The following is a 22,473-nucleotide window of genomic DNA, read 5'->3' on the forward strand; positions in this document are numbered from 1 at the left end:
TTCAGAGTATTTGATTTCTTTTCCCTAATTTTTCTGTTATTGATTTCCACTTTTATAGCCTTGTGGTCTGAGAAGACGCTTTGTAATATTTCGATGTTTTGGATTCTGCAAGGGTTTGTCTTATGACCTAATATGTGTTCTATTCTAGAGAATGTTCCATGTGCCCTAGAAAAAAAAAAGTATACTTTGCAGCTGTTGGGTGGAGTGTTCTGTATAAGTCTATGAGGTCAAGTTGGTTGATTGTAGCAATTAGGTCTTCCGTGTCTCTATTGAGCTTCTTACTGGAAGTCCTGTCCTTCTCCGAAAGTGGTGTGTTGAAGTCTCCTACTATAACTGTGGAGGTGTCTATCTCACTTTTCAGTTCTGTTCAAGTTTGTTTTATGTATCTTGCAGCCCTGTCATTGGGTGCATAAATATTTAATATGGTTCTATCTTCCTGGTCTATTGTCACTTTAATCATTATGTAGTGTCCTTCTTTATCCTTTGTGGTGGATTTAACTTTAAAGTCTATTTTGTCAGAAATTAATATTGCTACTCCTGCTCTTTTTTGCTTGTTGTTTGCTTGATATATTTTTTCCATCCTTTGAGTTTTAGTTTGTGTCTCTAAGTCTAAGGTGTGTCTCTTGTAGGCAGCATATAGAAGGATCATGTTTCTTTATCCAGTCTGAGACTCCCTGTCTCTTTATTGGTGCATTTAGTCCATTTACATTCAGCATAATTAAAGGTAAGTATAAAAAAAATATGTTTAGTGCTGTTGTTTTGATGCCTTTTTATGTGTGTTGTTGACAATTTCATTTTTCCACTTACTTTTTTGTGCTGAGACGTTTTTCTTTGTAAATTGTGTGTTCCTCATTTTCATAGTAGTTGACTTCATGTTTGCTGAGTCGTTATGTTTTTCTTGGTTTTTATTTTGAGTCATGGAGTTGTTATACCTCTTTGTGGTTACCTTAATATTTACCCCTATTTTTCTAAGTAAAAAACCTAACTCGTATTGTCCTATATCGCCTTGTTTCCCTCTCCATATGGCAGTTCTATGCCACCTGTATTTAGTCCCTCTTTTTGATTATTGTGATCTTTTACATATTGACTTCAATGATTCTCTGTTTTGAGCATTTTTTTTCTTTGTAAAATTAATCTTAATTTGTTTTTGTGATTTCCCTATTTGAGTTGATATCAAAATGTTCTGTTCTGTGACCTTGTGTTGTGCTGGTATCTGATATTATTGTTTTTCTGACCAAACAATTTTCTTTAGTATTTCTTGTAGCTTTGGTTTGGTTTTTGCAAATTCTCTAAGCTTGTGTTTATCTGTAAATGTTTTAATTTCGCCTTCATATTTGAGAGAGAGTTTTGCTGGATATATGATCCTTGGCTGGCAGTGCTCTACATAGGTGCTGTATATGTCATCCCATTGCCTTCTTGCCTGAATGGTTTCTGCGGAGTAGTCTGAACTTATTCTTATTGATTCTCCTTTGTAGGAGACCTTTCTTTTCTCCCTGGCTGCTTTTAAAATTTTCTCTTTATCTCTGATTTTGGCAAGTTTGATGATAATATGTCTTGGTGATTTTCTTTTTGGATCAATCTTAAATGAGGTTCGATGAGCATCTTGGATAGATATCATTTCGTCTTTCATGATGTCAGGGAAGTTTTCTGCCAACAGATCTTCAACTATTCTCTCTGCATTTTCTGTTATCCCTCCCTGTTCTGGGACTCCAATCACACGCAAGTTATTCTTCTTAATAGAGTCCCACATGATTCTTAGGGTTTCTTCATTTTTTTAAATTCTTTTATCTGATTTTTGTTTCAGCTCTACTGGTGTCAATTCCCTTGTCCTCCAGATCTCCCACCCTGCATTCCAATTGCTCGAGTCTGCTCCTCTGACTTCCTACTGAGTTGTCTAATTCTGTAATTTTACTGTTAATCTTTTGGATTTCTGAATGCTGTCTCTCTATGCATTCTTGCAGCTTATTAATTTTTTAACTGTGTTCTTGAATAATCTTTTTGAGTTCTTCAACTACTTTATCAGTATGTTCCTTGGCTTTATCTGTAGATTGCCTTATTTCATTTCTGAGGTCATCCCTGATGTCTTGAAGCATTCTGTAAATTAGTTTTTTATATTCTGCATCTGGCAATTCCAGGATTGTATCTTCATTTGGGAAAGATTTTGATTCTTTAGTTTGGGGAGTTGTAGAAGCAATCATGGTCTGCTTCTTTATGTGGTTTGATATTGACTGCTGCCTCCGAGCCATCTCTAAGATATTGTAGTGATTTATTCTATATTTGCTCACTGAGTCTTATCTTGTTTTGTTTTCTTTCAGTATACGTAGATGTGCTACTAGATTGTGCTGTCTTGATTGTTGTAGCCTTGGAATCACTTATGTCCTATTACTAGCCAATTTGGGCTGTTACCAGATATATAGGCCTAAGAGTCCATTCACTATTCTTGAGTAGAATCTGATTTTGTGTCATCAAGTGTGTGGTGCAGACTGTCACCTATCCACTTAGAGAAGTAGTGGTGGTAGTTGTGTGCACCAGATTCTAGTAGCAGCAGGGTTTCACACTCCGGGGGGGCAGGATGCTGACAGGCTTCCCCCAAGTGTCAGTGAGCTAGGTGTATCTCTATTCCTAAAGCACGTTGGTGGGTGGGCTCTGCAGCTGTACCTTAGGCCCCCAATGCAAGTACCTGTAAAGATTGGTAGGTGTCACCCTCCTTAGACTCCTAAGGCAGGAGGCTAGGTGGTCTGGGGGGAGCTTTAGCCCTCAGTTCCCTGTTGTGGGTCAGTGAGGGCTCTGTTGAATAAGCAGAGATATCAGACGTGGGAAACTGTCTTTCCAGTAATCCCTTAAAACAGTTACATTCAGATCCCTACCAGAATTGCCTTTGTGTTGTAATGGCCACCTTGTTCCCTGTAGGGATGAAAGCCCAAGACTGTGGATCACATATGTTTGTCTGGAGCTGGTTCTGTGTTTTTAGTCCAATCAGGGAAGGATTTTGGTCCCTGGGTTTTTTGTAGCTGCTTCTCTCAGGCCAGGAGAATGGGTTAAGAAAAGACCAAAAAAACAAAAACAAAAAAAATGCAGCGCAGTTCACTCTCTGGCTCAGGAAATTCCAACGTTAATGAAGCTGCCTGGGAAGGGGAGAGGAGGATTCAGATAAATAGGAGAGAGTAGCACCCCAGGATATAGACAAAGTTACTTACCTTGCTTGGACGACTGTTTTATATGAGATTCCTGAGCTGCATGTTGACTGTGTGCGCTGGCTGGGTAGAGATTGCCCCTGAGGGTCAGGCCTGCATCCTGTGCTTGTGCTGTCTCAGAAGCTGTGGTCAGTTCCTCCACTCCCGGTCCCAAAGCCCAGCGCCAAGGTTCCCCAGCTGGGACGTCGCACTCCAGGCTCCAAAACCAGTCGCTACCTCCTGGTGACTTCTCCTCCTGTCAGCTGCGTCGCTGCGCTGCTTGCGTAAGCTGGCTGGGCTTCCCCCGAGGTCACTTCCGGAGGCTAGGGCTGCGTCCCGTGTTTGCACCATTTCAGGATGCCGTACACAGCTCCCTTGCGCCCAGTCCAAAGCCCAGCACCAAGGTTTCCTGACTGAGACGCTGGCTCCAGGCTCCGAAAACAGTCGCTGCTTCCCCGTGATTATTCGTTCTCAGTCTCTGTCACTCAGGTCAACTCTTTAGATCTGTGTTTGATGGTCAGGGTTTGTAGATTGTCGTGTATGTGATCAATTCACTTGTTTTTCCGAGTCTTTGTTGCAAGAGGGATCCAAGGTAGGTTCTACCTAGTCAGCCATCTTGGCCCCGCCTCCGAGAGAAATATTTCTGAAGGTGGAAAACCTGTGGATGCAGAGTAGGGTCATATTGTGTAGGTTCTTGAATTCAAGGCTGAGGAGTTTAGATTTTGCTTGCAGTGGAGGCCCTTGACAAAGCTTCATCTAATGGCAAAGTGACCATAGACTTTTTCACCTAAATTTGGATACATTAATTGCCATGGGTTGAATTGTGTCCCCCCGAAATACGTGTTGACTTGGTTAGGCCATGATTCCCAGTATTGTGTGGTTGTCCTCCATTTTGTGATTAAAATCTTATGTTAAAGAGGATTAGCATGGGATTGTAACACCACCCTTACTAAGGTCACCTCCTTGATCCTATGTAAAGGGAGTTTCCCTGGGGTGTGGTCTGCACTCTCGAGAGATAAAAGGAAAGGGAAGCAAGCAGAGAGGTGGGGACCTCATACTACCAAGAAAGAAGCACTGGGAGCAGAGCGCACCCCTTAGACCCAGGGTTCCTGCGCAGAGAAGCTCCTAGTCCAGGGGAAGATTGACAAGAAAGACCTTCCTCCAGAGCCAACAGAGAGAGAAAGACTTCCCTGGAGCTGACGCCCTGAATTTGGACTTCTAGCCTCCTAGACTGTGAGAAATAAATTTTTCTTTGTTAAACCCATCCACTTGTGGTATTTCTGTTATAGCAGCCCTAGATAACCAAGACTTTAATAGAGAAAAGAAGCTCTATGATAATTTAAGCTGGGATAAAAGGCATACTCTAAAATTATCCCAGACAAAGTGTGATATGTGGCCACCCTAATAAGTTGTTGTTGTTGTTAGGTGCCATCGAGTAGGTTTCTACTCATAGAAACCCTGTAGGACAGAGTAGAACTGCCCCATATGGTTTCCAAGGAGCGGCTGGTGGATTTGAACTGTTGACCCTTTGGTTAGCAGCCAAGCTCTTAACCACTATGCCAACAAGGCTCCTTCATAATAAGTGGTCATAGTCAGTTGTTTGTAGAAATATTCTAGTGAAGAAGTGATACAGGGAGAAACCAGGAAGGGAGAAGAATAGAAACAGCAAAAAAACTTATCTAGGCACACACAGACATACATAATCTCTCTAAAATATCTATGTGTGTATATATATAAGTAGCCCTGGTGGCACAATGATTAAGCATGCTTGGGTGGTAATCCAAAAGACACCAGTTCCAACCCTCCAGCCTCTCTGCAAGAGAAAAGACCTGGCAATGTGCTCCTGTAAAGAATAAAAAAAAAAACCAGCGCCGTCAAGTCCATTCCGACCTATAGCGACCCTATAGGACAAAGTAGAACTGCCCCATAGGGTTTCCAAGGAGCACCTGGCGGATTCGAACTGCTGACCCTTTGGTTAGCAGCCATAGCACTTAACCACAATGCCACCAGGGCTTCCCCCATAAAGAATACGGCCCAGGAAACCCTATGGGGCAGTTCTACTCTGTCCTATAGGGTTGCTATGAGTCGGAAACAAGTGGATGGCACACAACAAAAACAGCATGTGTATGTATAGGCGTCCTTGGGCGATGCATATAGTTAACACACTCAGTTGCTAACCAAAATGTTGGAGGTTTGAAGTACCTCAGAAGAAAAGCCTGGTAATCTGCTTCCTACAAATTGGCCATTGTAAACCCTATAGAGCACAGTTCTACTCTGACACATATTGAGTCCCCGTGAGTTGGAATCTACTTGATGCCCACTGGTTTATGTATACATACACACGTTTAATCTCTCTCTAGATATACTTTTTCACACCCGAATACAGATAATCGTACCCTAAAATGTAAATGTTAACTGCCTTCACCCTTCCCCTTATGACCTAGGTATTAATTCTGGGAAATTTTAGATATCCTCCCCTGTATTTCTGCCACTGGCAGAAGGGAGGACGTTTTTCTTCACAGGCTTCCTTTCACTTTAATATGCCTCCTTCTAATTAGCTTTTTATATTTGGCTTGGTTTGCTTTTTTCATCTCAACATAGTGTTGTACAGTGATTTAAATAAGATGTAAACTCCTGCCCTTTCCTTTCATCTACTAAAATTACTGTCATTCTGTTTGAAATTCAATTCCAAGCAAAATAAACAGTAATGAAAACCTAGGGATAGGAAGCTGCACAGTGGCCTGGCCTTACTCCTTCTCATTCTCTCCTCCCCTTCCTTCTTCCCATTTGTGGGCTTCACTCTTTCTCTCCATATGGCCCCTGGGGACTCTGAGATTTGTCACTTTAATTGTGAGAGCAAGGCCATGTTCCCCTTTCTTCCACACTTTCCTGGCTGATTTTCATATTCAAATACATCAATGCTCAGCAGCACAAAGGGACCTTAAGGTGGGGAAAAAAAAAGAATTGAAATAAACCACCAACCAAAAAAATCCAGATTCACCCTCCTTTGAAAGCAATTATGCCTTAAAAATTACATCTATTTTTCTTTTATTAATATGTGAATGTTTCATTTTTTTTTTACCTTCACTATGTGTGGCAGGCTTTCTACCAGGCATTTTCTTTGCATTATGTAACTGGCCAGTATAATATCCGTGTGAGCTATTTTAATCTCTATCCATACTTTATAGTTGGAAAAACCAGAACAAACAAAGAAACAAACAAACTAAAAATGAGTCAAGTAATTTTCACAAGGACACATAGCTAATAGGTAGAAGAACCAGGATTCTTTTCCAGGACTGTCTGGCTCCAGGCTCTTAAAAGCAGTGGGATATACCATGGGTTGGCAAAGTTTTCAGTAAAGGTAAGAGAGTAAATATTTCAGGCTTTGGAAGGCATAAGCCTGCCTGAACTACTCAAATTTGTCATTGTAGTGTGAAAAAAGCCATAGGCAATACATGAGGGATTGATCTTGGTTCGGTACCAATAAAACTTTACTTGGTACTGATATTTGAGTTTAATATAATTTTCATGTGTCATGAAATATGATTTTTCTTTGGATTTTCTTCCCAACCTTTTAAGCATATGAAAACCATTCTTACCACATGAACTAAGCAAAACCGGGTAATGAACAAAATGTGGTTTGGACTGAAGTTTGCTGACCTTCGGTATATAGACTAAGAGTAGGGACATCTCCCCTCTCACCATATAAGGTCTGGCTTGGGCATAAGTTGAGAAATGTGAAGTCTTCTCTAAGTTATGATTCAAACCACATTATCAAAAAACAATGAGCTAAAATCAGAGGGAAGAAGAAAACAAAGGTTTTGGGTAACTAAGAGGATTTTAAGGAGTACTCACCAAGGAGAATGAGACAGAAATCATAATACAAATTGTCCCAAGCTTCCCAGTGCTGATTGTAAGTGGTCATTTTCCCAACGGGAGCAGCTGCCCTGAGCTGACCTGGAGGGAGGCAGTAAGGAGCCTCTATTCATCACGTGGTCACAGGACCTGCGTGGGTGGCAGGAGGCAGGTGCTTGCATGCCCGGGCCCTGTCTCACAGGCTAGAGGCAAAACCCAAACCAGGATAAAAGCGCCTTGGGCCAGAGCACCTCCATCCACTCACCTTTTGAGGTGCTGAGGAACTCTGTGCCTGCTCCTGAAACTGGTAAGTATCCCTTTGGAATTAGACTAGGGGTTTCACAAGAGAATGATCAAACCAGAGCAGGAGAGGAGGCTGGGCAGGGCCTTGGGGGAGGCTGGAGTCCATTTTGTCAGGTAGGGGAGGAGGCATTTAGGAAGACTCAGGGATATGTTCAAAGATGGGTGCAATGTTCTCAAGGACATGAGGGGAAAGAACTGGTGACTGTCTTTGGGCTCTGCAGAAACCAAGCTGATTTGCATGGGTGAGTCCATCCGAGTTGGGGACAGTGAGGCCCGGAGCACCCTGCTGCAATGGGACAGTTTTCAGGATGGGAGTTCACCTTTGAAAACTCTACCCTGTCCTCACCTGCAAAGGAAAAGCTAGGCAGTGGATAGGCCACTAGAGGTTCCTTTGGGCTTGCAAAACTAACGTGCCCATGGGCCTGGGACTGTGTTTACAAACTTCCCAAGTTAAGTATGACCCATCAATCCTAGAATGTCCTAGATAATTCATTACCTTGAGGAGGAGGAAACTGAGAAGGTCAGAGATCCAGACTAAGATCAGGGGCCTAGTTCAAGTCTCAGTATCCAGTATTGATAGGAATTCTCAGTCTATTCTTTAATAAAGTGCAGTTGTTGAGCCAGGTAATCTTTATCCTTCTGCAATACAGAATATACAGATTAAAATCATTTTGAGAGTTATGACAAAAAGAAATAATTGTTTTTTGACTTTAAAAAAATAATCTTCTCTTAACTGGTCCATAAATTGGACAGTTTCTAATTTGGAAGACATAATTAGAATAATTTCCTTCTCCACTTAGAAGACTTTTGACACTTCAAAATGTTTTGTAATATTGTTTGTTCTTTGCTACCTTGTATAAACCTGTTGCTGTTGATTCTGACTCATGGCAACCCTATAGGACAGAGTAGAACTGCTCCATAGTGTTTCCAATGAGTGGCTGGTGGATTCGAACTGCCAACTTTTTGGTTAGCAGCCAAGCTTTTAACCACTGCACCACCAGGGCTCCACTACTTTGTATAATAGATGAAAATTCTTGTTTGCCTTAAAAGGATACCCTGAGGCTTAAAGGCGATTTTGTGAGTGTATGGGGAAATTATTGGAAGTAGTGAAACTACTGGAGGTTAATTTTCTATAAGTGATGCCATAGGGAAGAGAAATGGCAGGGGTGGCTTCTCTGCTCAGGTCTGACTTGTGTCTGATGCTCCCTCAGCTCCTGATACCCACCGACATGTCCTGCCAGCAGAGCCAGCAGCAGTGCCAAACTCCTCCCAAGTGCCCCACCCCCAAGTGCCCCCGGCAAGTGTCCCCCAAAGTGCCCTCCAGTCTCTTCCTGCTGTGGTAGCTCTGGGGACTGCTGCAGCTCAGGGGGAGGCGGCAGCTGCCTGAGCCACCACAGGCACCGCAGGTCCTGCCGCCACAGGCACCACAGCTCTTAATGCTGCAGCCAGCCCTCAGGGGGCTCTGGGGGCTGCGGGGGCTCCAGCTGCTGCAGAGGAGGAGAGAGTGACCAGTCCTCTGGAGGATGCTGCTGCTGAAGTGGACCCTGAGCCCAGAGGAGCTGATGTGGGGGTCCAAAGGTCTGAGGACTTCCTTTTCCTCCTGAACCTTTGTGAATGGCCGAGAGGTCCCAGCAAATGCTCTGGACACTAGACTAGAGATTCCTTCTGCTGGGTCCAGGAGCCCAAAACCTCTCCCCAAAACTGATTCACTGATGTCGGACACATTTGCGGCAGTCTCTCCACAGCTTATTTCATTGCTGACCCCTGCCTCAAATGAAACAATAAAATAAGGAACCCGATGGCTTTCTTATTCTAAACTAATTTTTTTTTAATAATTTTTATTGAGCTTTAAGTGAACGTTTACAAATCAAGTCAGTCTGTCACATATAAGCTTATATACACCTTACTCCATACTCCCACTTACTCTCCCCCTAATAAGTCAGCCCTTCCAGTCTCTCCTTTCATGACAATTTTGCCAGTTTCTGACCCTCTCTGCCCTCCTGTCTCCCCTCCAGGCAGGAGATGCCAACATAGTCTCAAGTGTCCACCTGATACAAGTAGCTCACTCTTCATCAACATCTTTCTCCTATCCATTGTCCAGTCCCTTCCATGTCTGATGAGTTGTCTTCGGGAATGGTTCCTGTCTTGGGCCAACAGAAGGTTTGGGGACCATGACCTCCGGGATTCCTCTAGTCTCAGTCAGACCATTAAGTCTAGACTAATTTTTATTTCTACTTGTATCACCATTGTCCTGCTTCCTTTAGGCCTTGGGGTCCAGAGATGCATGTTGGCCTGTAGGAGTTGGAGGTGGTGATAGTGGAGGGAACAGCCAGTCCTATAGAAGAAGATGTTGTGGACCCTGACCCCAGAAGAGCAGATGTGGTGATTCAAAGGCCCGAGGACTTCCTCTTCCTCCTGAGCCTGTGTGAACATCTGAGAAGTTCCAGCAAAGGCTCTGGACTCTGGAATAGAGCATCTTTCTTCTCAGGGTCCAGGAGCTTACCATTCTCCCTAAAACACATTTGCTGGCTTAGGACCTTGTCTCTGTGACCTGCCTGAGATGCTCAAACAGCAAACCCTATTTTCTTCCCTACTTTACATCCCTGTATGCTGCTGCTTGAAGTGAAACAATAAATAAAAGAATATGCTTACCAACTCACTATAGAATAATTTATTTCCTTATTAGTGCTACCATTGTCATAGTTAATTTTATATGCCAACTTTGCAAGACTGTGGTGCCTGGTTGTTTGGTCAAACCCTAGTCTAGATGTTATGGTGAAGGTATTTTGTAGATGCAATTGACATTTACAATTATTTGACTTTAACAGAAAGAGATTACTCTTGATTATGTGGGTAGGTGTCATCAAATCATTTGAAGGCATTAAGAGAAAAAAAACTGAGGTTTCCTGGAGAAGAAATAATTCTACCTCAAGACTGTAACTTAGAAATTCTGCCTGAATTTCCAGTCTACAGATTTTCAGGCTCAAGATTGCAACATTAGCTCAGCCTGCAGGACTGCCCTGTGGATTTGCCCTTCCTGCATGCAGTGCTTCTGTGGATGTACAAAATGCATTATCCACCATCATGGCATTCCACACACCATTGCTTCTGATCAAGGAACTCACTTCACAGCCAATGAAGTGCCGCAATGAGCCCATGCACATGGAATTCACTGATCTCAGCTTGTTCCTCATTATTATGAAGCAGCAGGTTTGATTAAATGGTGGAATGGCCTATTGAAGACTCAGTTACAGGAGCTGTTAGGTGGCAATACCTTATAGAGTTAGGACCAGAGAAGTAGCAAGAGTAATGAGTGGCCAGGGGTAATTTCTATGTTTCAGCCCACCCCCAATTTCAAGATGAATAGACATTAATGGCAGTGATATCTCAGTAGAAACACCTTCCCCCTCTTGTCCGGCTGTTTCAGTCAGACCCCTTTCAAATTTAAGGCACCACAGAATGTCATTCCATGTCTTGTGTGGCACCCCCTCAGACTTGTGCCTGGGGGCCAGTGTCTCTCCTCTGCTCTGCCCACCTCCCCCCAGTGACTCTGACTGGAGCAACGTTCACCAGGAGGACATAAAAAAAAAAAAAAAACAGGAGGACATATATGCTCTAAATCAACGTTCAATATTTGGAGCTGTTTCTCTCATAGTCAGTATTCACCAGTCCAGGATTCAAAGTTCAGAAATGGGAGTGACTACTCACTATTACCTTAACGATCCACTAGAAAAATTTTTCTTTCCTGTTCCTACAACTTCACATTCTGCTGATCTAGAAGTCTTAATTCCACAAGGAGGAATGCTTTTATCAGACGACACAACAATGAACTGGAAATCAAGACTACCACCAGCTGCTTTGGGCTCCTCATGACTCTGAATCAACATGGAAAGAATAGAGTTACTTACTGTGCTGGCTGGAGTGATTGATCCTGATTACCAAGGGGAAATTGGACAGTTATTACACAGTGGAAGTAAGGAAGAGTATTTTATCTTAATGATATAATTTTCCTCTCCATTGCACCATAAACATGTGTTATAACTCTCTATTTACTTATGTCTTCTTTTCGAAGGCACTGGGTACTGGGTTCTTTAATATCTTTCAATTATCTTTTAACAATTTATGAATAAATATTTTGTTCATTGTAAAATATGCATTATTACATAGTTTATATACTTTGTGGTGACCTTAAATTACATCTTTAAATTTTTTACCTTCTAACTATTGTTTTTGAACAGGTCTGAGAATATTGTCCTTGTTTTTTAAAAAATTGCTGAAATCCTATTTCCAATTTGCTACAGTGAATATCCAATGCATATATTGTTTCCTTATCATTTCCTTATCTCCTTAAATGCCTAGATGTTCAAACATACAAAAAGGATATGCTCATTTAGTATTTTAATTCATTTACACATCATAAAATGTGTATTGAATGAATTAATCATCAAATGGTCATGCAGAAAAGTTATGTCAATTTATTTTCACAGCAGGAAAACCTGAATGTCCTTTCCACACATCCTCTTCAACACAGAGTTTATGTTAGACATTTGATATTTGCCAATCTGATATGAGTGAATAAATTGGAAACATGCTCTGTACCAAAAAAGACATTTCCTTTTTTACATTATCTTATTAGTAATAACATTGTATATATTTGTAAATTATTTTTGACCATTTGCCCTCTCATCTGAAGTTTGTAATGCCTATTCTTGTCTTTTGCCCATTTTCTATTGGTATTGTTGTCTATTTCCTATGGATTTGTAAGAGCTCTTTTTCTATATTCCTAGCATATGTGTTGTAACTTTGACCAATGGATTCCTATTCTTTCCATCTTTTTTATTGTGCCATTTGCTACATAAATTTTAATTGTTTAATATGAGTAAATTTATCAAAGTTTCTTTTGTATTTCCTCTTCCTTTCTTTCTCACTCAAAATAATTGTTTTTCTCAAAGACTTAGAAATAATAAATATTTTCTTCCAATACTTTAAAGGGTGCTTTTAAAAATAATTTATAATACTAAAGAAAGGTTATGGGAGGGAGGGAGACAAACTAAAAATTGCTAATGTGCAAGGTCCTATCACTGGGAAGCAGTGTAGGTTGCCAGGAACAAAGTGAAATTCTCCAGTTTGAATTACTTTCTGTGGATATCAAGTGCCCCCCCAGTCCCCTGAGATTATGAAAGGTCTAAGAGACAGACAACCATGCTGAATAGGTGATCTCAGTCAACCAATTCCTTGTCATTTAACATCTTTCTATTGAAATGGTACCCAATCAATTGAAAGATAAGAGCCAAGGCTTAGAACCATGTGATCATGATATTACAACCATGCTGCGAATATATCACCTATGCCCAAAAAGAATAATTAACAGTTAGGTGCCGCCATGCCTGGAGACAGAGGTAGAATCTGATGGCACCTCAGTCTTATCATCTAAGGAATCAGTGGGCTAGGATTCTGATTAGTGCTCTCTGTGTGAACTGAGAAGTCACTACCCTGACCTCTCCTTCTATAGCTCTGTTCTTTGGAACAACCTGAGCAGAATAATCATCAAACTCAAGTAATCTAGAGGCAGATCTCTGCAGGATGATATGGCCAACATTTATCATTGTGCACATCTGAGTGTCAGTCTGTTATGTGATTGCCTTAAGTTACATGGAACATCTACTTGCAAACCCTCGGTGCTGTGTCATGTTGGTGAATGACTGTGTGCACATTCATGCTCCTGGAGATTTAAGCACATCACAGGCAGGACTGCTTTCAAGAATTTTCCAATCTCAGTAGAAGATGTGGCTCCTAAAGTCAAACAAAGGTAGGACAGGAAAGGGCATGTTCAAAGTAGACCTATTGGGCCAGCCTACCTTAAGAGAAGGATTTCCGAAGGTAGTGAGCAAAGGAAAACCTGTGGACACAGAATAGGGTCATATTGCATACATCCTTGAATTCAAGGCCAAGGAGTTTGTGAAGGTCCTTCACAAGACTCCGTATAATGGTAGCATGACCATAGACTTTATCACCCAAACTAAGACGTACTTGAAAGTGAAAAGAAGCTCTATGATAATTTAAGGTGGGGCAAGATGCATAATCCGAAACTGTCCCCAGAAAAATGGGATATGTGGTTATTCTATTAAGTGGTCATAGAAAATTATTTCTAGAGGTATTCTAAGAAGAAACAGGGAGAATCCAGAAAAGTGGAAGGGAAACAAACAGGAAAAAAAACTTATCTAGACACACACCCAGACACACATACATACTCACACACACTCATTCTAAAATATATATGTGCATATAAACATACATGCCTAATTTCTCTCTAGATTTTTATTTGCCGCCTAAATACACATGTGCAAACACATATTCATATCCTGCATCATAAATGTTATCTGACTTCATCCTTTCCCTTATGATCTAGTTACTGTTATTCTTTTCCTGGCTCTGGGCAATTTCAGATTCTCCGCTTATATGTATACTGCTGATAGGAGGAATAGAAGTGACCTACCCGTGTTTCTCCTGTCTTCAATGTGACTCCTTCTAATGAGATTTTTTTTTTTTTTTAATTTCATCAGTGTTGTATATATACCTTCTTGAACCAGACGTGAAGTGCTACTTTTTCCCTTCATCTGGTAAAAGTGAAGGAATGGAAAACCCTTTTCAAGCAGAGAAAACAGTAATGAAAATCTAGGAATAAGGAACTAAAAAACAAAACAAAAAGTTGCCTTCGAGTTGATTCCAACTCATAGCGACCTTATACGACAGAGTAAAACTGCCCCATAGTGTACCCAAGGAGCAACTAGTGGAGTCAAGCTGCCAACCTTTTGGCTAGCAGCTGAGCTCTTAACCACTGAGCAACCAGCCTGATGAGTCCAGGGGTCCAGGGATGGAAATGGGAGTGACAATACTCACATTACTCCTAATGATCCTCTAGCAAAAATTTTGCTTTCTGTCTCTGCCAATTTATGCTTTCTTGGTCTAGAGGGCTTAATTCCAAAGGGAAGAATGAGTTTACCAGGAGACACACTCTGATTGCATTGAACTGGAAGTTAAGACTGTCCCAGCTACCTTGAGCTCTCCACGTCTCTGAATCAACAGGTAAAGTAGGGAGTTACTATAATTGGCTAGGGTGATTAATCCTGATTACCATGGGGGAAATTGGCAGTTATTACGCAATGGAAGTAAGGAAGACTAAGTCTGGAATACAGGAGATTCTTTATGGTTTTTCTTAGTACTATCATACCCTGTAGGAGCTTTGGTGGCACAGTGGTTAAGCACTCGGCTGCTCACCCAAAAGTCAGTGGTCCAAACCTACCAACCGCTCCATGGGTGAAAGAAGTAATAGTCTGCTTCTGTAAAGATTTACCTTCTTGGAGACCCTATGGGGCAGTTCTACTCTATCCTGTAAGGTCACTATGAGTTGGAACCGGCTCTACAACAAGGGACCATGTTCTGTGATTAAAGTCAATGGAAAACTACAATAACCCAATTCAGGCAAGACTGCTGATGGCCCAGACCTTTTGGGAATGAAGTTCTCATTTACTCCACCAAGCAAAGGACCACAACTAGCTGAGGTACTTGCTGAAGGCAAAAGTAATATGGAATGGGTGCTGGAAGAAACTAGTTATAAATACCAATTACAACTACATGACCAGTTGTAGAAACGAGGATTATAATTGTTACGAGTATTTTTGCTTATTTTGTTATGAATATGTTTGTTTGCATGTGTGTGTTTGTATAGCAAATATCTTTGTTTTATTTCCTCCCTTATCCCCTTATCATGTAACATAATACGTTAACTTTACAGCATAATATTTAAGTTACAGGATATAAAGGAGAAAAGTAAATATCACCCCAAGGACTTTGCATCATCCTCTTCTTGGAACAGTGTTAGTGTGCCTTTGGTTGTACACAGAATATTTGTATCTTGTTAGGAAGAAGTATGACTTTGTTATTGTCTTTATTTGGAAATTAAGTGTGGTTTGTGAAGATGTGTGTGGTGTCAAGTTAATAAGGGGTGGGCTTGAAGGCTAATTTTATGTATCAACTTGACAAGGCTGTGTGGTGCCCAGTTGTTTGGTCAAACACCAATCTAGATGTTGCTGTGTAGACATTTTATAAATGCAGTTTAATATTTACAATCAGTTGACTTTAGGTAAAGGAGATTGCCCTCTACAATAGGGGTGAGCCTCATTCTATCATTTGAAGTCCTTAAGAGCAAAACTAAGGTTTCCTGGAGAAGAAATAATTCTTTCTCGAGATTGTAACAGAAATCTTGCCTGAGTTTCTAGCCTGCTGGCCTACCCTACAGATTTCAAACTTGTCAGATCTCGCAGTCATATAAACCAATCTGATAAAATAAATCTCCCTGTCGTATATATATATACATCTCCTACTGGTTCTGTTTCGGGAGGGAACCCTAACTAATACACGATTGTTCTTTCCTACTGTTCTGTTGATGGCTGCTGAGGCCTCAGTGACAAAGGATGGAAGTGAGGAGTCAGGAGGGAGACATTTATATATATATATATATTTTTATATTTATAGTTTTCCCTAACTGCATTTTTCCTTTTAGCCTAGGTCCTGAAACAGCATTGACTGTGAACAGTGCTCCTTGAACTTCTGGTTCTCTTCCAGTGTCCCATCCTGTCCCTCAAGCATGACTGAGGGACAGACATTGTCCTCCTTCTCCCCACCATTATCTCCTTACTCTTGTGCTCTCCGTTCCCCACCCCTCCCCTTTCCTAATTAATTTCCACGTGACTCTTCCTTCAGTTTATACATATATAATAAACTATTATTTCAGAAAAATTAGAGAAGTTCTATTGCCTTGTAATTTAAAGCAAAATTCCCTAATTTTAAATGTCCAATGAGTTTTGCTAAATATGCACAGCTGCGTAAATCACAATTGCAAGCAAATTCCTAAAAATGTAGTCGATAATTTCTTCATCATGGTTTAGAGAAAGCTTTAAGAATATCCAAATCTGTAATAACAAAGGAAAATGTTGATAAATTTAACTACACACAAATTAAATTCTATGTGGCAGAAAGCACCATTGAAAAGCTGAAAGGATTAGAAAAATAACTTAGGAAAAATATCATACCTATGATAGGGATATTATTAATACTCCTAGTAAGCATAGGATTCATAGATATTAAGAATAAATGAGCAAACGTTCCTACAAAAGATTTGGCAAAGTTTGTGACTGGGCAATTCTAAAAAAGGGAAAAAGAAAGGGATTTAAATAGCCATGGATACAGGATTGGAAAAGCTATTCAGCCTCACTAGTGGAGGAATACAACTTTTTTTGTTGGGAGGGAGCAGTCAGATTGATAATACATTGGCAAAGACTTAAAAGGCTCACAAAACTCATTTTTGGTGAGGATGTAAATAAACAGTCACTTGTTCTTTGTTGTTGGTAATGCAAATGGGTATAACCTCTCAGAGAGGAATTTGGTGATTCATTCATTCAACAGGTATTTATAGGGGTGAAGGAATTAAAACTAAAAATGAGCATACCTTTTTACACAGTAATTGTTTCTAGGATTTAACCAAATGAGATAAATATATAATAATGAAATAACATATACATAAGGAGGTTCACTGTGGCAATTTAGAAGTAACTGGAGGGCTCAGCACAGTTGCAGTGTGTGAGATCAATATATTAAAAAACTATAACACTAACAACCATCGGAAAACATAATTTTAAAAGCTGCTGTTTAAAATTGCAACTGAATTTTTTTTTATAATTTTTATTGTGCTTTAAGTAAAAGTTTACAAATCAAGTCAGCCTCTCACACAAAAACTTATATACACCTTGCTACATACTCCCAATTACTCTCCCCCTAATGAGACAGCCCGCTCTCTCCCTCCACTCTCTATTTTTGTGTCCATTTTGCCAGCTTCTAACCTCCTCTACCCTCTCATCTCCCCCCATCAGGCAGGAGATGCCAACATAGTCTCAAGTGTCCACCCGATCCAAGGAGCTCACTCCTCACCAGCATCCCTTTCCAACCCATTGTCCAGTCCAATCCATGTCTGAAGAGTTGCGTCATGATTTATAATTTTTAAAAGGGCTTGTAAAGATGGGAAAAACAAAACAAAGATCACTAATTTGCTTGGTGCTACCTCTGAAGAACACAGAAAAAAAAAAAAAAACTCTGTTTCTCAGCAGTGTTTCTTTTCATTTCATGGGTTGGTGAGAAGTTGCCAACTTAAAAGTTAGGCATCTTGACAAATTGCAACCCTCAGAAAGCCAATGCTGCTGACTCATCACCTAAATCCAAGTCAGATAAACTGATGGTTTGGGTGTCACCCTGTGTAGAGGAAGAGGCAGGGACTCAATGGCATCTCAGGGCTATCGCCCTAGAAATTAGGAGCTAGGGCTCTGAGCAGACCTATCTGTGTGAGTCAAGGCATCTATATCCTGACCATCCCCCATTACTAAGCCTGTTAGAACAACCAGATCAGGAAAACAAATGTCATACCCAGATGAGACAGTGGTAGATCTCTGCAGGTGATGTGGCCAACCACCTCACTGGGCCAATCTGAGTTTGGGCTCCTATGAGGATGACCATAAGCCATGTGGAATAAGCTGCTGGTAAACTGTGAGGTCAGTGTTAATGCTAGTGACAGGATTTTAAATTGATTAACTACCCACTGTGTGCACAGCCCTGCTGATGAGCTAATGGTGGTACAGAGATATAAGACCCAAGCCTAGTAGTCAATGAGTTTTTTATAATCATTGAGCATTATATGTCACATAAAGGATAAAAGACCAAGAGGAATTTGAGCTGCACTGTCTTGGAAGAGCAAAGACCATGGTAGGGAGGAAGAGGTACGATCAAAGTACAGAAAATATCTTCTTCAGTTTCAGAATAGTTTGGAAGATTGGTGGCTAATGCTTAAACTAGACATAAAGAGTCATGATTCACAGCACATTGGATGACGTTCAGAGGATTTTGGATTCCCTTAAACAGCAGGCAGCCCTGAACAAACCTATGTTAACTATTTGGTGTCAATTATTGCTGGGGTGGAAGAGGCTTCTCTTGAATGTCATGGAGGAGCAGAATCAGGGAAAAACCACACAGGATTAGAGGCAGTGTGTGGTCAGAGGAATCTGGACACTTGCAAATTATTGATGCTTTGAGAAAGAGGGTAAAGAAATATATGTTGCTGTTAGTTGCCATCTAGTTGGCTCTGAGTTCTGGTGACCTCATGTATAATAGAACAAAACATTGCCTGTTCCTGTGCCATCTTCATGATTGTTGGTATGTTTGAGTTTATTGTTGCAGCCATCATGTATTTCGAGTGCCATCAAATCCAGGGGTCTCATTTTTCAGCACTAGATGGGACAGTATTCTGCTGTGACCCATTAGGTTTTCACTGTCTAATTTTTAGAAGTAGATGGCCAGGCTTTTCTTCCTAGCCTGTCTCAGTCTGGAAGCTCCTCTGAAACCTGTCCACCATGGGTGACCATGCTGGTATATTAAATATCAGTGGCATAGTTTTTAGCATCATAGCACTACACAAGCCATGACAGTATGACAAACTGATAGATGGCTGGTGGAAAGAAATATATAATCAGTCTAAAATATACATATGTGTCTCTCTAAAGATTTACTGTCCTTGTATGTTTGTACACATGTGTATGAAAACACACTTATCTCTACCAGATACTAGTTGGGTTCAACAAGTCCATTATGATCTAGATATTATTTCCAAGTTCTGGGAAATCCTAGGGTTCTTCCAGGGCCTGGGGAGAACAGGACATTCCCCTCACATGATTTCACCTGGCTTTACTTTGCCTTCACCTGATGACTGAGTTTAGTTTTGGGATAACTTTGCAACCAGCCATGTAGTTACTACTGTCTCTATGTTGCCTTGTCCTAGAATAAATCCTAGCACTTTCCATCAATTTCCTAAAAATATACAAATTCAAAAACACTTTTCATGCAAAGCCTGTGATTGTGTAGAAAACTAGTGAAATCCTATGGAATGGAGAGGTGAAACAGGCTTATAAAGTAGCAACGTAAACACATTCATATGAAATGTTAAGTTCTCCTGTTCTTAAAAGTCTCCTGTCTCCTTAACGTCAGGGATGTTCTTCTGTTAGTCATTTTATCCCACAAAGAACTGCAGACTTGCAATATCTCACAGCCTTCCCTCTCTTCTTCTCCTTTCTGGTCTGTGAACGTTACTCCTTCATCTATATATGACCCCCGGAAAATCCAAGTCCTCACGCTACTACACAGACCAAGGCTGCTCTTCTTCGCTCCTCGACATCATCTTCGTTCCTGGTTCACATCTTAATACTGATGCATAAAGCTCCTCAGCAGAAGAAAAGGGATATTTAGGAACACATAAACAGATAACTAGATCTGTTCCCTTTAAAAAGAAGCTGTGCTTAACCTTCACTCTTTATTCATCAAGGTATGTGTGTTTCAATTATCAGTCCTTGTGGAGCCATGGTAAAATGCTCAGCTGCTAACCGAAAGGTTGGAGGTTCGAACCCATCACTTTTCATTAATATTACAGCCTCAGAACCCCTAAGGGACAGTTCTACTCTGTCCTACAGGGTCGCTATAAATCGGAACTGACTTCATGGCACACAACAACAACCATGTCTACCAGGCCCTTTTTTGTTTCCTTTTCTTTTTGAGTTACCTCATTGAATTTCATAACAAAACACTGCCCAGTCCTGCACATTAGCTTTCTAATTTTACAGTTGAAAACAATGGAAAATGATAGAGGCTTAATGGTTTCAAAAGTCCCACATGAGCAGGGCCAGGATCCTATGACAGGTCCTTATTCCCCGAACTGTTGGGAGAAGAGAGAGCATGTGGAGCTTCAGGATTTATTGCTTCTAATCAGGCTACCCGGCATATAGATAACTTCAGGAGGAGGCAGGAAATGCATGGAACAAGGGGAGTGCTAAATTCTAAGCCTGAGAACTGGTAAGCCCTCAAAGGAGGCCCCCTCCAGGAAGAATGAGATGAAGAATGATGATAGGAATTGCTTCCCCCTCTTTCTAAGCAGCTATACTCCTATCTGGGAGCAGTTGCCCTGAGCCCCAAGAGAGGGAGGCCTGTGAGGGGACTCCAGTCGTCACCTGGTCACAGGATGCAAGTGGGTGGCAGGAGGCAGGTCCTCACATGCCCGAGTCCTGTCTCACAGGCCAGGTCAGAGCCCAAGGCCAGGATAAAAGGGCTTCTGGCCTGAGAACCTCCATCCACTCACCTCCTGAGGTGCTAAAGGACCTGTGCCTGTTCCTGAACCTGGTAAGTGTCCCTGGGGACCAGGAGCTAGGGCTTCACAGAAGGACACTCAGACCAGAGCAGGAGGAGAGGCTGGGCAGGGCCTGAGATGGGGGCTGGAATCCATTTTGTCAGAAGAAGGAACTTTCAGAAAGGGACGGGTGCAAGAAGGGGTCTGTCACCCACTGGGACATGAGGGGGAAGAACTGGTGACTTGTCTTTGGGCTCTGGAGAAACTGACCTCATCTGTATGAGTTGCCCTCAGGTCTGGGGACTGTGAAGCCTAGAGCTCCGTGCTCCACTGGGACAGTTTTTAGGAGAGGATCTCCCCTTTGAAAATTGAATGAGGATCAGAGACTTCTTTGGGATTGTTAAACTCGTATACGCATGGGTTTGGAAATGTACTCGCAAACTTTTCAAGTCTAGTATCAAGCCTAGAATGAGCAGGGTAACTCTTTAGCTTGAGGAGGTGGAGGCTGAGATTGAGCTCTGGACTGAGATCAGGGAACCAGGTTCAAGTCCCAGGTCTGAGCCATTGATTCTGTTTTTCCATTAAAAATAACGAGTCAGTTACACCAGGGACTCTCTAAGAACTTTTGCAAGTCTGACCTTTCAATTCCCTAAATCACAAAATTATCTAAGAAACCGTTCCAAGAAAGAGTAAAAAAAAAAAAAAGTATATACATTTATTTGTATAATTTCTACATACATTTAATTTATATATAAAGGATTTCAGCTCTTATCTAATCCCTAGATAGGAAAATTTTAGGATTTTGTCTGACATAATTAAAAAATATTGACTCATCCAACTTTTAGACTTTGAACAAATTTTTTTTTTTATATACCTTCAGTTTTCTACTTTGTGAAGTAGATAAAACTTCCTACTTTTCAAGGAGATTCTGAGGGGCATTTGATAAGTTATTAGAAGTAATACAGCTACTGGAATTTTATTCTCTTGACCGATTTTAAACTAGCTATTAAAATGCAGGGACAAGAAATGAGGCTGAAAGGACAGAAGGGCAGGGTGGCCTCTGTGCCCGGGTCTGACTTGTGTCTGATGCTCCCTCAGCTCCTGACGCCTGCCAACATGTCCTGCCAGCAGAGCCAGCAGCAATGCCAGCCCCCTTCCAAGTGCCCTCCCAAGTGCCCCACCCCCAAGTGTCCCCCCAAGTGTCCCCCAGTCTCTTCCTGCTGTGGTAACTCTGGGGATTGCTGCAGCTCAGGGGGTGGCGGCTGCTGCCTGAGCCACCACAGGCGCCGCAGGTCCCACCGCCACAGGCACCACGGCTCTGACTGCTGCAGCCAGCCCTCGGGGGGCTCTGTGGGCTGCGGTGGCTCCAGCTGCTGTGGAGGAGGGAATGGCCAGTCCTCTGGAGGATCCTGCTGCTAAAGTGGACCCTGAGCCAAGAATACCAGAGTTCCCAGGACTTCTACTCAGCCTTCTTCTTGGTCCTCTGACTGTCTGAAGGGTCCCAACAAAGGCCCTGAGCTCTTGCCTAATCTATCCCTCTGTCTGGGGTCCAGAAACCTGCGTCCTCTCCAGTAAACTTATCCCATCTCATGGGCAGGTCATATGTTGTTCCCCAGCTGTCTCTTTGTAGTTCCTGCCTTACATGAAACAATAAAACAAAGAATTTGCCTATCGTTTGTATTCTAGACTGATTTATATTATCGCTTGGCTGAGCATTGTTCAGGTCTTGTCTCTCCTCAGCTGGTGGATGTCCTGGGACCTCAGGACCTAGGGATACTTTTGAGGTACAAATGGTTGGGAGTGGAAATAGGAAGGGGTAGGAGGAAGATGGATGTGTCTGTCTTAACTCTGTATCAGTCCTTGTCACTTGGGCGTCAAAGCAGCATTGTTGGTGCTCCAATCCCCCTGTGTCTGCAATGAATGCAG

General features: G+C 41.7%; 1 protein-coding gene across 1 annotated transcript; it reads left to right on the forward strand.

The window, feature by feature from the left end:
• Positions 1-21,573: 21,573 nt before the first annotated feature.
• Positions 21,574-21,966, forward strand: LOC104845864 (late cornified envelope protein 1D-like). Its single transcript, XM_010589641.2, has one exon. The coding sequence runs from the start codon at positions 21,574-21,576 to the stop codon at positions 21,964-21,966; it is 393 nt and encodes a 130-aa protein (XP_010587943.2).
• Positions 21,967-22,473: the final 507 nt, after the last annotated feature.

Source organism: Loxodonta africana, chromosome 3, assembly GCF_030014295.1.
Source record: "Loxodonta africana isolate mLoxAfr1 chromosome 3, mLoxAfr1.hap2, whole genome shotgun sequence".
Classification (NCBI taxonomy): Eukaryota; Metazoa; Chordata; class Mammalia; order Proboscidea; family Elephantidae; genus Loxodonta; species Loxodonta africana.